This window comes from Drosophila yakuba, chromosome 2L (genome assembly GCF_016746365.2).
Source record: "Drosophila yakuba strain Tai18E2 chromosome 2L, Prin_Dyak_Tai18E2_2.1, whole genome shotgun sequence".
Classification (NCBI taxonomy): domain Eukaryota; kingdom Metazoa; phylum Arthropoda; class Insecta; order Diptera; family Drosophilidae; genus Drosophila; species Drosophila yakuba.
The window spans coordinates 29,760,462-29,776,571 of NC_052527.2; the positions used below are offsets into that span (position 1 = coordinate 29,760,462).

General features: G+C 44.9%; 2 protein-coding genes across 2 annotated transcripts; both read left to right on the forward strand.

Annotated features, from left to right (window-relative positions):
• Positions 1-1,318: 1,318 nt before the first annotated feature.
• Positions 1,319-3,082, forward strand: LOC122319488. The gene is made up of 2 exons (XM_043206818.1): positions 1,319-2,030; positions 2,082-3,082. Exons 1-2 carry the CDS (start codon positions 1,319-1,321, stop codon positions 3,080-3,082), a joined length of 1,713 nt encoding a protein of 570 aa, XP_043062753.1.
• A 4,420-nt stretch (positions 3,083-7,502) lies between these two features.
• Positions 7,503-8,021, forward strand: LOC122319489. Its single transcript, XM_043206819.1, has one exon. It carries the CDS (start codon positions 7,503-7,505, stop codon positions 8,019-8,021), a length of 519 nt encoding a protein of 172 aa, XP_043062754.1.
• Positions 8,022-16,110: the final 8,089 nt, after the last annotated feature.

The window sequence follows — 16,110 nt, forward strand, 5'->3', positions numbered from 1 at the left end:
ATCGGTGTCGAACTAATTAATATTAAGTGTCTGAAATTAACCAATAAATCAAACTAAACAGTAACACTGGCGGGTTTATTTATGAACATAAGAAAAACTGGTCCTTCGAGCCGGATTACCGGAACTGCGTTTCTTTCGGGCATTTGATTTTGATTATTGGCCTTTTGACAAACGGTGATCTATAGATTCCTACATCGTATAGAATCGTTCCCTTCTTTCGACCACCATGCGGAGTGTGATTCAACAACGGGGCTTCTGCAAAAGCCAAATTACTCGTGCGCATAATAATGCCTTAAAATTTGTTGATGACATTCATTCAGTGCAAACAATAGTTGTCCGCCTGGCGCAACTACAGGAAAATTATTTGCGGTTCGTCCGGCTCTCGGAAGAGCTGTATGCATTTAAATCGGAAACCGATTGGGAGAACCCTGACGAGGATTTTGACGCATATGAGGACAAACATTATGCTACACACGCTATTCTCAGCAATACTTTTGAGGAGTTGAGACGGGATGTCACCTCAAACAGTATTGATGCCACAGTTCAAGCCGCAGACACATCCCAGAGAAGTCATGTCGATTTTCAGTTCGAGCGAATTAAACTTCCAACTTTTTCTGGAAATTATGAGGACTGGAAACATTTTTCGGACATGTTTATTGGATCGATTGCTTCCAATTCGAGCCTGACGGATTGCCAACGATTTCATTATTTAAAATCGTACCTTGCCGAAGACGCGCTTGCATTAGTTAAACATATTCCAGTTACTAATGACAACTATCGGGAAGCATGGGATCGGCTGGAACAGCGATATAACAAACAATCGCTAATTATTCGATCGTTTTTAAACAGTTTCATGAGCCTTCCGAGTGCTATAAATTCAAATATCGGCACAGTGCGGAAAATTGCCGATGGTGCAGACGAAGTTATTCGTGGTCTACGAGCTCTTAATTGCGAAGAGAGGGATCCCTGGCTAATTTTCATTTTACTTTCAAAATTGGATAGCGATACCCGCCAAGCCTGGGCTCAGTGCGCAGAATCCGAGGAAAAAGGTGTGACCATCAACCGATTCCTGAAATTTCTCACATCACGCTGCGATACGTTGGAGGCTTTTAACTTAACTCGATCAACCCAAGCTCGACGCACAGCTACAACGCACCACGCAGACACGCATCTAAGATGAGAAGAGCCGAAGTGCACATCGTGCCAGCAGAATCACCAACTGTTTAAGTGTCCTCAATTCATCGCACTCGACATTGCATCTCGCCGAGACTTCCTCAAATCAAGAAAGCTCTGTTTCAATTGCCTCAGCCCGGCTCATATGGTGGGCAACTGTACATCGAGGCATACTTGTCGGATCTGCCGCCGCAAGCATCATACTTTGGTTCATGGCTCGTCGCAGCCAATTCAAAATGGCAACAACATTGACACAGCAAGTGTTGACAGCCGCGATCGACCAGCAGTCTCACATGCGGGATCTACAATTGGCCACAATCAACCGCTAGCTCGAGAAGGTCATCGCTTGGGAAGCGAGACTCACGCGGAAAACAACTTTACGCATCATACTCTGGAGAATATTCCGGCGGCTGGTTCTCAGACTCTGTTGCCAACCATCCTTGCTGACGTCATCGACGCCTGGGGAAACACTACAACCTGCAGGCTGCTCCTGGACACTGGATCTACAATAACCTTGACATCGGAATCATTTGTTCAACGAATAGGCGTGCGTCGAACGCACGCACGGATTTCTATTCTCGGTCTCGCCGCCAACAGTGCGGGCGTTACCCGAGGACGCGCACATATCAAGCTGCGCTCTCGTCATTCGGGCCAAACTGTCGAATTGGTCTCGTTCATTCTCAACTCGCTGACGTCATCACTTCCTGCCCAAGTTATTGACACCTCATCCTCTACGTGGAGGCAAATCTGCGAGCTTCCTTTGGCAGACCCAACGTTCTGCACACCTGAAGCAATCGATGTCATTGTTGGATCGGATCAACTTTGGTCTCTATACACAGGAGATCGGAAACACTTTGGTAACGACTATCCTATCGCTCTCAATACTGTATTTGGTTTGATTCTTGCAGGCTCTTACTCTGCATTCGATGATCACCCTACTTCTGCGGTTACTCATCACGCGGACCTAGACATGATGGTTCGTTCATTCATGGAGATGGACAGCATTCAGCCTAACCAGGCTCTCCTGGACGCCAGCGATCCCACAGAGCGTCATTTTGCTGCCACACACAAGCGCTCGACGGACGGGGTGTACGTCGTCGAGTATCCCTTCAAGGAGAAGGCACCGCCTATTGATTCGACCTTGCCACAAGCCATCAATCGCTTCTTCTCGCTGGAACGCAAATTTCGTCGGTATCCAGAATTGAAGCAGCAGTACGAAGCTTTCCTGGACGACTACTTGCAACATGGACATATGGAACAACTGACCTCGGCTGAGGTTGAGGAGTCCCCAGACACCTGCTTCTATTTGCCGCACCACGCTGTCATCAAACTGGACAGTCTGACTACCAAATGTCGTGTAGTTTTTGATGGATCAGGAAAGGACAGCTCTGGAGTATCGCTCAATGACAGACTAAATATTGGTCCACCGATTCAACGCGATCTTCTTGGCGTTTGTCTACGTTTCAGGCAGCACCAATATGTTTTATGCGCAGATGTCGAAAAGATGTTTCGAGGCATTAAAATCTTTAAGCCACACACCAATTTTCAGCGCATTGTTTGGCGCAAGACTGAGAACGAACCTCTGCTTCATTTTCGCCTGCTGACGGTTACCTACGGATTGGCACCGTCACCATTTCTGGCTGTTCGAGTTCTAAAGCAACTTGCCGACGATCATGGCCATGAATACCCTGCAGCAGCTCACGCTCTTTTGCACGATGCCTATGTGGACGATATCCCTACAGGCGCCAACACATTCGAGGAGCTTATGATTCTCAAGGACGAGCTTATAGCCCTCTTGGATAAGGGAAAATTCAAGCTACGCAAATGGAGTTCTAATAGTTGGCGTCTTCTGAAATCATTACCGGTTTTCTTATCCGGTTTTCTCCGTTTCTGGATGATTATGGAGTAATGCGAGTCGGTGGGAGAATCGAGCAATCTACACTCAACTACAAGTTGATGCAACGTTCACCAATCTTCGTCAGCAGTACTGGATTCTGGGAGCCCGCAATCTCGTCAGAAAGGCAGTCTTCCAATGCAAATCCTGTTTTCTTCAACGAAAGGGCACAATCAACCAGATCATGGGAGAGCTACCAATTCCTCGAGTTCAAGCTAGCCGCTAGTGAGCTAACTACACAGGCTTTCATCGCAGCCTTTCAACGATTCATTGCCCGCCGAGCGAAGCCTACTGACCTGTATTCGGACAACGGAACTACCTTTCATGGAGTCAAGCAAACTTTGGATGACATGAGACGTCTGGCCATTCAACAAGCCAAAGATGAGGAACTAGCAGGATTCTTTGCCAATGAAGGGATTTCTTGGCACTTTATACCCCCGTCTGCTCCCCATTTTGGAGGGATGTGGGAAGCTGGAGTTCGCTCAATTAAACTCCATATGAAACGGATACTTGGATCAAAGGCTTTAACGTTTGAGGAGCTCTCTACTGTCCTGACCCAAATTGAAGCTATCCTGAATTCACGCCCGCTGTGCCCAACTGGGGATAATTCTTTGGATCCACTGACGCCTGCTCATTTTTTGACTGGATCTCCGTATACTGCATTGCCTGAACCCTGTCGTCTGGAAATGCAAGTCAATCGATTGGAGAGGTGGAATCAGCTGCAAGCCATGGTTCAAGGCTTTTGGAAAAGGTGGCATATGGAATACCTGACATCTCTTCATGAGCGGACAAAGTGGCATCTGGAAACCGAGAATCTGAAGATCGACACACTGGTAGTACTCAAGGAGCCCAATCTACCGCCCTCTAAATGGATTCTTGGCCGCATCACCGCAGTGCACGCAGGAATCGACGACAAGGTCCGAGTCGTTACAGTGAAGACTGCTCACGGATTATACAAACGCCCAATTGCCAAAATCGCTGTACTGCCTCTCTGCTGAAAAACCGTTTAGGGGGCCGGTATGTTTGGAAACGAGACACCCTGTATGCGCGAACAAGTCACCCTTTATCATTGTTTACATTATCATTTGTCTGCAGCTTCAGCGGAGCTTATCAGCGGAATCAATGTAAGCATCGCACCGCTGTAATTGTCCGCGAACTTGCCCAGTACTTTTCCAAACTTCTAACTCCCTTCAAACTGTAACTTGTTTTCGTCTTATGCTAGTTTAATCGTATGGCGTGAGTACAGCCAAAGCTTAAGTTAGTCACATTTTTGATCTGAAAGAAAACGTACGCATCGGTGTTGAACTAATTAATATTAAGTGTCTAAAATAAACAAATAAATCAAACTAAACAGTAACACTGGCGGGTTTATTTATGAACAGTACCCTATTCTTGCCATAAGAAAACGTTGTCGCTGGCGTCGGTCGCGACAGAGGCCTCGCTGAAGAATCGCGGAAGTGACGCAGACGCTAGGTCAGCAATTTGGGCAAGTGCATTATTATTATTTGAGGAGCGGATGCTTGTGTGGTCATGGCTCAGCGTTTTGGTCAAGTGCATTTCGCTTTTCTCGCTTCCGGCACTTTAGCCGTTTAACTGAGCACGGCAATCATTGACGTGTGTCATTTGGGGAAGAACTACCGTACACGAGCTTTAATCGACTCGGGATCCGAGGCGACGTTCATTTTCGAACGCCTGGTTAACCTCATTAAGTAGCAACTCCGTAATACCCGGACCCAAGTCTCCGGGCCAATCATTCTGGCTCCACGAAGTCCTCGAAGCTGTGTCATTTTGGGATCCGCTCTCCGAATAAGCCGGGTCTATAAGTAGACACCACGTACATCCTTCCGGAACTAGCATGCAAACTGCACTCCTATCCGATACCCCGGAATTCTTTGAAGGACCTGCCCGCTCTCCGCTGGGCATTTTTGAGAGCTCTCAATTTGATATTATGATCGGGGTCGACATTTAACCGTCCATTATGATGGTACCCGACAAAATATTTACGGCTCGCTCCTGGGTCAAGAAACTATTTTCGGGTGGGTGCTAACGGCGCCGATTTACTAGGGTAATCCGAAAGGGGTCTCATCCTTCACGACTCAGGTGCACCAAATAGGCGACCCCGATTCGCTCGACTCGCTTCTCAGCAAGTTCTAGAAGGTGGACGATCTACCAGGTAAGATGGTAAAAGAGTCCGATTCCTATTGGGAGAGGAACTTTATCCAAACTACGAAGAAAGACGCAAGCATGAGATACGTGGTGATGCTCCCGTTCTGTGGCCCCGAGAATTCTGGATCCAATTTAGGATATTCGAGGTCCACGAAGCGTTAGCTCAGTTTTTTAGAAACGAGAATCGTTTAAAAAGAGACTTTCCCCTAAAAGAGCAATATGACATCGTGATCCAGGAGTATCGTTCTTAGATGAGTATTCCGAACTCAACCAGATCCGCGTTCCGAGATGGGTCTGGTATCAACCTGAGGTAACCATAGAGCATTACGGAATTTTTTTGTGCACGCCAGAAGGGCTCGAATTTCTGAACGGCTTGCGCATGATCTTTCGCTCCGCTCTTTTCTCCCATCTTTCAGCCAGCAAGTTCAGCACTCCGCGGCACTCTTTTGGTTAGGTCTAAGATTATTAACAACTCCGACAACAACAACAGCGAAACGACGACGACCAAAGCCCGCCAGGGTGTATTCGTTTAAGCCTTCTTTTAGACATCGGAGGAGTCACCAAGGAGGCTACCCTGTTTTGGTTGATCTGTTCTCTATGCAATTATGTGCACTTTGCACTTCATGACATTCGAGTCTGAAGCAATGCTTCTTATTTGTATGCAGGATGCGCTTGCTCTGAGGTCCCAAGTTGGTAGCAAAAACCAAACCTAATGGCCGAGAATGGCATCCTGCACGCTTCTTACTTTCAATATTCTACTAAAAAAGCTTATCGGTCGATACCGATACGGGATATTAAGGAGGGCCAGTGTTTGTTCAACCTCTTCGCGACTCACAGCGTTGAGTCGTTCTGCAAAAGAATTCCGAGTCGGACCTGCACCGTGTACTGTGGGCTTTCTATACGGGAATTTTTTGAAGAGATTGTGAGAGATTTTTTGCGCAGCGACTCTGAATTGTATGATCAATTGTATGTGATCAAAGGTAAGCTCAAGGCTTTCCGTGATGGAGAGACACTCATATAGCGAATCCCTCTATAGAGATCAAAGTCAATGGCTTTTGGGATTTATTGGCTGTATGGTTAATGCGTTGCCCTTCCTGTAGCAATAACATGGATATTTGAACTGTAAACGTAGGCTGCGTTTGCTCTTCTGCGGAGGGTTAAGTTTCAACCCCCCCAGAGACATTGCTAACTATTCCAATCCTAAGCAAATATATATATTTTTTTTTTTTATTATTACTTTGCTATTATTTATTGAATCTTCTTATATAAGAACTAACAATAAGTTTAAAAAACTTAACTGTAACATGTATTTTTTGAACCGTTGTATTAATTTTCCAACTGTTCTATGGTTAAACGACCCTAATAATTTATTCGCTAGGTTGGTCGGTCCTTTCGCCGGATACGGGAACGGCTGCTGAGCTGGATTAGACATCTCGCTACGTGGTTGGGGCGCGTGTACAGCTTGCTATAATATTTTTCCTTAAGTTCCGTGATTGCATTGGTAACTGATGGGATATTTAAGTCTCTTTGGATGTTTCACTCCGAACGTACCACGGTGCCCCAGTGATGGTTCTCAGAATCTTTGATTGTGCTCGCTGTATGATCTCAATATTGCTATTGCTGGCATTGCCCCATAACTGTGAGCCATAGGTCCAGATAGGTTTCAATGTAGAATTGTAGAGTAAGACCTTGTGATCTAGGCTGAGCGGAGAACCAGAGTTGATAAGCCAGTGTAAGTTGTTGGCTTTGAGTTTAAGTTGGGTTTTTTTGGCTTCAATGTGCCTGCGCCATGTGAGTCTTCTGTCAAGGTGTACTCCTAGGTACACTACCTCATCTGCTTTCGGGAGTGGTATGTTGTTCAACAAGAGCGGTGGGCAGTCTTGTCTGTTTAGCGTAAACGTCATGTGCTTGCATTTTTGCTCGTTTACTTTTATTCGCCAGTCAGAGAGCCACTTCTCAATGTCGATGAGGTGCCATGCCAGCTGTGCTGTAGCTTGGATAGGGGACCTTGAACGGCTAGGGATAGCTGTATCGTCAGCAAATGTGGATACCGTTAAGCGACTATTTGTAGGGATGTCAATTCATGTGTTCGATCGGCGACGCGTGAAGACGTGTAATTATCGAGCTCCGCACAAAATCAGTTGTTTTGAGTGAAGTGAACGCCTAACAAAATAAACTAAATAAATAATCCGAAAGCGAAAGAGACGCTCTATGCGATGCAAGATCGCTTAAATATATATAGAGATTTGTTATCGTAAATAATAAAACTATGAGTCAGAACGACACTCGCTCTCAGCGTCAGCGTGAGCAAGACAAACGCCGGCTCTCAGTTCAACGCGTACTTCTCCTACTCAGCCCGGAAAATTCAGATTTGGAAAACAAGCCGAAAAATACACGCGACAACTCCACCTTGATCAACAATGCAGCCCCCGGAAATACCAACAGATTTGCCTTGCTGGCAGATACCGCTGAGGACGTGCCGCTGGGATTCGTTGATATCGAACCGAAGAAAACAAAGCCTCCGCCAATATACATCCGCGAGAAGAGCACAAGCGGTTTTGTAAATGCTTTGATTGGCCATATTGGAAAAGAAAGCTTTCATATAATTCCCCTCGTAAGAGGTACTATCAATGAAATCAAAATTCAAACGAAAACGGAGGACAACTACAGAAAAGTCACAAACTATCTTACCAAACAAAAAATAAGCTTCTACACCTACCAGCTGAAAAGCAGCAAGGGCCTGCAAGTAGTACTGAAGGGCATTGAGTCTGATGTTACGAAGAGATAACTGAGGCGCTAAAAGAAAAGGGATTTTACGCCGAAAGCGTGTTCAATATCAAAAACAGAAACAGGCAGCCCCAACCACTCTTCAAGATTGAGCTTGAACCAGAAAACAAGCCTCCTAGAAAAAACGAGGTTGACCCAATTTACAAACTCCAGCTCCTTCTGCACCGTAGGATCACAGTAGAAGAGCCGCACAAACATAACGCTCCTGTACAATGTACAAACTGCCAAGAGTATGGCCACACGAGGTCGTATTGTACACTTCGCCCGGTGTGCGTAGTCTGTGGAGATCTCCACGACTCCAAACACTGTCAAACTAACAAAGAAAATGGATGCGAGAAAAAATGCAATAACTGTGGGGGCAATCACACAGCAAACTACAGAGGCTGTCCAATCTACAAAGAGTTGAAAATCCGTCTTCACAAAAGAATGAACACGGCGCGGACACACCAAGGAACAGCTACGCTGACACCATCAGAAACAAATCCTGAAGTACTTTTCTCGAAAGCAGCAAGTTTCGCTCCCTGGCCTATATCCAACACTAGATAACATTTGCAAACGTTTTAAAATCCGGTATGACGCTTCCAACCCAAAATTCTCGAACCCCACATGAAGTGCACACAAAATTAGACACACAGCAAAACCATAACCAAGCTGCGCAGCAGGAAACAAAAACTGAAGCTATGATGCAAGCCCTACAAGAGAGCATGATGGAATTTATGACATTTATGAAGACCACCATTCAAGACATGATGCGTAATCAAAACCTTTTGATACAAATGCTTGTAGCCCAACAATCAAATAAATAATGGCTACCTTACGCATAGCTACGTGGAACGCCAATGGCGTTTCACAGCGCAAACTTAAGCTATCTCAATTCCTACATGAGAAGCACATCGACGTAATGCTTCTTTCGGAAACTCATCTCCCAAGCAAATACAATTTTCAAATAAGAGACTACCATTTCTATGGTACAAATCATCCCGACGGAAAAGCACACGGTGGCACCGCCATACTCATAAGGAACCATATGAAGCACCACTTTTACAAAGAATTTGCGAAAAATCATCTTCAGGCCACATCTATCAACATTCAGCTGGAGGACAACACTCTCCTCACACTAGCGGCCGTATACTGCCCCCCCCGTTTCACAGTATTAGAAGCTCAATTCCTGGATTTCTTCCAAGCACTAGGGCCACACTTCATTGCAGCAGGCGACTACAACGCTAAACATACACACTGACCATGTTTCCCCCGGGAGTCCTACATACTGGCCATCAGACCTCAATAAGCTGAATGTCTGCCGGATCTGTCATCAGATCACTCGCCTATACTAATTCACCTCCGCCGGTACGCATAAAACGTGAAGCCACCATACAGATTGACTTCTCACAAAACAAACTGGCTCAGGTATAAAAAATATATAAGTTCACACATTGAGCTAAGCCCAAAACTCAATACTGAATCTGATATAGAGAGCTGCACATTTGCATTGCAATCCATCCTTACTGCAGCAGCTCTTACTGCAACACCCAAATTAACAAATACTACAAGTAATTCAAAAGAGACCAACGTACAAATCGAGCAACTCGTCCACATAAAACGACGCTTACGCAGAGAATGGCAATCTTCCAGATCCCCAACTGCAAAACAAAAGCTAAAAGTAGCCACATCACCAAACTTGGTTACTTTCCACAACGATGGAAGAGGTCGATTATTATAATGATTCCAAAGCCTGGTAAGGACCACACAGTCCCTTCATCTTACAGACCAATAAGTCTACTCTCATGCATTTCGAAACTATTCGAAAAATGCCTGCTTATCCGACTTAATCTACATCTGAGATACCACAACATAATCCCAGCCCATCAATTTGGATTCCGCGAAAGCCACGGAACCATTGAACAGGTGAATCGTATTACACCGGAAATAAGAACTGCATTTAAACATCGCGAATGCTGTACAGCAGTATTTTTAGACGTATCCCAAGCATTCGACAGAGTCTGGCTCGACGGCTTAATGTTTAAAATTAAAACAGCCCTACCCGAAAGCACACACAAACTTCTAAAGTCTTACCTCTATGACAGAAAGTTTGCAGTGCGGTGCAACACTGCCTTTTCCATCGATCATACAATTGAGGCTGGAGTCCCCCAAGGCAGCGTTCTTGGGCCAACCTTATACCTCATCTATACAGCCGACATCCCTAAGCAAATATGAATTTATTTATTTGAAGTCGTAGACAGAACATTGAAAATTTGGTTCAGAATAGATACGCGAAATGGCTATTTTACCAAGGCCAGTTTTGACTTTGGCGACACATTGAACATTTTGAATTTGCAGAATTTGGAACTGGTAACATTAAATACAGAATACAGTTATAATTGCACAGTTACAGTGCACAATTGCACTATGGGAAATTTACCCACTTTTTTTTCGCCAAAACCCATTTTCTGAAAGTCAGAATATTACAATAATAATTAATGTACACATTCATAATCGATGCATTCTAGAAATTTTAATAGATGGCGCCACTACTAAGAATTTAGCTGTTAAGAACAGCTGTTGTGTGTACAAAAAATTATTTACTTTTGCCTTACAAAAGTGAGTCCACCAATGAAAGGTACTTCATATTGTATCTTATTTAATTTTTGTTCAGAATATTGTAATTTAAAATAACACATTTTACGATTTTGGAAGAATAATAGTTTTTACGACTTAACCCTACTTTTCCAAATTCAGAGTAATAATGGTAAAAGGGAGGTAAAAAACTCGGTTCCTGAATTGTTTTGTTTTTTTTTTTTTTTTTAAATAGTGTCAGCTTATGTAAAATAATTTAGTATAAAACAAGAGAGAACGCTATAGTCGAGTTCCCCGACTATCTGATACCCGTTACTCAGCTAGTGGAAGTTCGAAGGAGAGTCTTCAACAATGACAGTTTTTGGCGGTTTGTGGGCGGTAGAGTGGGTGTGGCAAAAAATTTGGTGGCAAATCGATAGAAAATTACAAGACCAATACAAAAATGAAAAAATATTAACACATTTTTCAAAAGTGTGGGCGTGGCAGTTTTTGGGGGTTTGTGGGCGTTAGAGTGGGCGTGGCAACATGAATCGACAAACTTGCGCTGCTTCTATGTCTGTGGAGTCTGTATGCTTAATCTTAACTTTCTAGCTTTTGTAGTTCCTGAGATCTCGACGTTCATACGAACGAATGGATGGACGGACATGGCCAGATCGACTCGGCTATTGATCCTGATGAAGAATATATATACTTTATACATATATATACACTTCTTCCTGTTACACACTATTCAACGAATCTAGTATACCCTTTTACTCTACGAGTAACGGGTATAAACACTATCACGAAATCAGTATACAGTAGTATACGAAATTAGAGAAAGCCTTTACGAATATGAGTAATATAATGGGACACATCAGCCTAGCCGCCTGGTGGGGAACCCTGCTGCGATGGGATGGGGCACTTTTGCGTCGATTCTGCTGAACCCGTTGCACAAAGTGTTTTAATATCGTGAACTTCCTTGTTATTTTCAGCCGGTCCCATTCAACAAAAACTAGGTTGACGAACTTGGTTTTGTCAAAGTGGCTTCTAGTTCTATTGACAAATCTAACCGTGTACGGAACCGTACTAACTGAGAAGCCCACATAGTCAGTTATAGTTTTAGGAGTTTCACGGAAGCGCTCGTAGGTAGATGATATCGTATTGGCCAGTTAATGGATCATCAAACAGTTATCCAAGGGTAAGCCCGTGGGTTATGGCAGCGTAGCCCGCAAGAAAGTCACGAGCACTTCGCTCGTGCCTCAGACGTAACTTTAATTAAAAAGCTGATGCCGAAAGCTGCCCAAAGTAAGTATTACCAGATTATATTTAAATTGGTGATAATCTAGCTCTAAATTAAACTTGACTAACATGCGGTTTAAACCCATTTCACAAGGCAGTGATGTACGACAACAACAACTCAATTACTTTATAACAATCATATTGACTGCTGAATATAATTTCCAAGTAAGCGATCTTTTTATACCCGTTGCTCGTAGAGTAAAAGGGTATACTAGATTCGTTGAAAAGTATGTAACAGGCAGAAGGAAGCGTTTCCGACCATATAAAGTATATATATTCTTGATCAGGACCAATAGCCGAGTCGATATGACCATGTCCGTCTGTCCGTCTGTCTGTCCGTCCGTATGAACGCTGTGATCTCAGGAACTACAAAAGCTAGAAAGTTGAGATTAAGCATACAGATTCCAGAGACATAGACGCAGCGCAAGTTTATCGATTCATGTTGCCACGCCCACTCCAACGCCCACAAACCGCCCAAAACTGCCACACCCACACTTTTGAAAAATGTTTTGATATTTTTTCATTTTTGTATTGGTCTTGTAAATTTCTATCGATTTGCCAAAAAACGTTTTGCCACGCCCACTCTAACGCCCACACACCGCCAAAAGCTGCTACACCCACACTTTTGAAATATGTTTTGAAATTTTTTCATTTTTGTATTGGTCTTGTAAATTTTTATCGATTTGCCAAAAAACTTTCTGCCACGCCCACTATAACGCCTACAAACCGCCAAAAACTGTGTTTAAGACTCTCCTTCTTCCTTCCTCTAGCTGAGTAACGGGTCAGATAGTCGGGGAACTCGACTATAGCGTTCTCTCTGGTTTTCTATGAAAAAAATAATCCAGACGGAAAAGCATACGTTTTAAAACCCACTACCTTTGCGAGTTTGCCAAACCAAGCCGACAATAAAGATGGACACAATGTGGACAACGCCATGACTATCTGCCAGACCAGCCGTGCGAGTCACACGACTTTCCGAATCTTTTCCGGACACAATATTAAGCCCTTGCGGCTAACTATAGAACCCAGGTAACCAACCTCTGTTCGAAAGAAGTTACATTGTAGTCTATCGAAGACGCACACCACGTGATCCAGGTGGTCTTCGGCCGTGGATTTCAAATAAGGGCCGGAAAGGAGTCCATCTCTTAGGCACTCCGGCTTTCCGGCTTCCGGTGCCGATGATATGCCTCTCGACTTAAAGCGGAGGTCGATGGGTAAGTCCGGGGGTATTTCTACTTTGGGGACGGTACTTCATCTTGAACTGGTATGGTGACGAGGATCTCTACGAGTTCCACTTGACCCATTGTCGTTTGTGCTGGTAGCGTGTACGTCTGCGTTTTAAGATTCATAAGATGCCGGGTGCTGGTATCGTTTGAGGTGACCACTTAGGCACTACCGAGTAGAACCTTGGGAGGCAACTGAGATTAAGCTCCACTTTCCAGTAGAGCTAACGGTAGCGGCTCCTCGGTCCTGCATTGGAACATTAAGTGAGGCTGCTTCCCTCTATCGTCATCCTCCATGGCGTTTCCAATTGTCTGGGGTTTCTCCACAGTTTAGGGGGTTTGTGTCGTATCTCCGAACGTATGTTCCGAAAACAACCGGCCTAATACGGAGTCTATGTGATGAATGTTTGGTTTCTCTCTTTCTACAGGCGGCGTTAGTCTTTCTTCGGGTTCAGGGGCGGCTGCATATCGGATGAAACCTGGTTGGGATGGGCGGTGGTTCCTAGGCGTTATTATCGGACGGCGATTCCGGCTTCAAGCTTTAAGGGAACTGGTGGTGCTCTCCCAAAGGGGACCCCAGTTTTGGAAGCTTCTAAGGAGAAGGTTCTAGGCAGTATTCAACCCGACGGTCTGCATGCTGTGTGGGTGACCCGATTGGCATCATTTTACGACTCTAATGGCTAAGAGGGCCAGGCTTGGACTTAATCTGAAGCACCCAGTTGCTTGATTGTCGGCTGCTTCTCGGCGAAGCGCGGTGTGGCGTCAAGAATGTTGCGTTCGGATTTAACAGCTGTCGCTGGGGTTTTTGGCGTTAGCTGTCAACCTCAGCCCCGAAAGGCTGACGTGAATTTCCTGCTGGTGATACAGAATTCAATGGGGATCTCAGGTCTGTAGCGTTATCCTCTATTTCAAGTCGTTGGAGTCGTGTCAACTTTCATAGCTGCTGCAGCTTTTCTTCGTCCGCACAGGGCCATGTCAGTGGAGTGATCGCGGGTGGCTACTAATAATAGGGACCTGATATGCTGTCTCTCGGAGTCCTACGATAAAGCACTGCACAAGGATGCTATTGAAGTTCGCTGCCGCCAATTTGCCGAACACGGTTCCATTGCATAATGGAAGCAAAAGAGAGCAAGGCTCTCGTTGCCCCACATTTAAGTATGGAAGGCGTGGTAACCAGTATGATGGTGAAGTAGTTGGGCATGTTTTTTGCAAGGGCGCTGTACGAGCTAAGTGTGGCGGCTGGTAGGTACACAACTTTCTGCACTTCTTCCTTTCGGACCACTGGTATTCTTCGAGCATGTCGCTGAAATACCGGCCAGCACCGGTTGTGTGCCACCGATGGTAGGAGGCGATTCTGCATCCGACTCTTCCAGAATCTCCCAATGTAAGGGAAGGTCGCCGGTTGGACGCTGTGCAGTCGGCATGTATGTTGGATCGCGGTTCATTGTCCGTTGGAACACTCGTGGCGAGGGATTAGGAGGCACGTTGATTTCTTCCACCATGCGTGGCATGCAGGCGGAATGTCGATCACATCCGTCTTTGTTCGCGCCGTCGTCGTTGTGGATTGTATATCCGCCGATAGCCCCCCCACGGTTGCCCGTTGACCGTTCAAAACTTGACCACATTCGCTCGAACATTCGCCCACCCAATTTATAAGCTTCAGCTCCTTTTGCACTGTAAGATTACTGTAGAGCAGCCGCATAAACGTAAAGCTCATGTACAATGTATGAACTGCCAAGAGTATGGCCACACGAGATCGTCTTGTACACTTCGCACCGTGTGCGTAGTATGTGGAGATCTCCACGATTCCAAACACTGCCAAATAAATAAACAAAATACAAGCGAAAAAAAAGAGAGGTACCTGTGAGAGGTAATCACACAGCAAATTACAGAGGCTGTCCAATCTACAAAGAGCTGAAAAGCCGTCTTCACAAAAGAATGAACACGGCTCGGGCACATCAAGGATTAGCTTCGCTGACACCATCGGAATCAAATCCTTAAGTTCTCGTTTCGAATGCAACTAGTTTCGCTGCCTGGCCTATATCAAGTATCTCAACAATCGTAATAAATAATGTCTACCTAACGCATAGCTATGTAAAACTTCAATGGTGTTTCACAGCGCAAAGTAGAGCTAGCTCAAATTCTAAATAAGAAGCACATCGTTGCTTCTTTCGGAAACTAATCTAACAAGCAAATACTATACAAATGAGAGACTACCACTTCTATTGTACCGATGGTAAAGCATATGGTAGGACCGGCATACTTATAAGGAACCGTTTGAAACACCAGTTCTACAAAGAGTTTTCTGAAAATCACGCCTTCTGAAGTTTGGAGAGCCCACTCGACTCTTCGCCCACCAAATGAAACCGATAAGGAATCCCTCAGGCGGCTGGGGCCGTAGTGATGCAGACAGAGCCCCCACATTTGCTGCTCACCTACAAAATGTATTTACCCCAAACGAGGCTTTTAGCACTTTCGCGCTACCGTCCTTACCCGTTAACTCCCACCAGCAACACACTTCAATTGTATTCCGTCCGAAAGAAATACCCAAAATTATTAAAGACAATCTCAGCCCGAAATAATCCCCTGGCTGCGACCTTATAACACCGGAAACGATTATTGAACTGCCACATTCTGCAGTTCGATATATAACCCAGATCTTCAATGCCATCACCAAACTTGGTTACTTCCTAAAACGATGGAAGAGATCGATCATCATAATGATTTCAAACCCTGATAAGAACCACACGGTCCCTTCATCTCCAGTAAGTATACTCTTATGTATTTCGAAACTATTCGAAAAATGCCTGCTAATCCGACTTACACTTCATCTGAGCGCCCACACCCGAATCCTTTCGTTAAAGCCACGGAACCATTCGGCAGGTGAATCGAATAAAATCGTCTCGAATAAGTTTTCAACGAATTCTTTGCGTTCGATAGTCTTGGAATCGGGCAGACAGGCATGAAAGGAGGGTCTTAAAGGAGGAGGGCGGACTCCCGTGAAGGAACGTG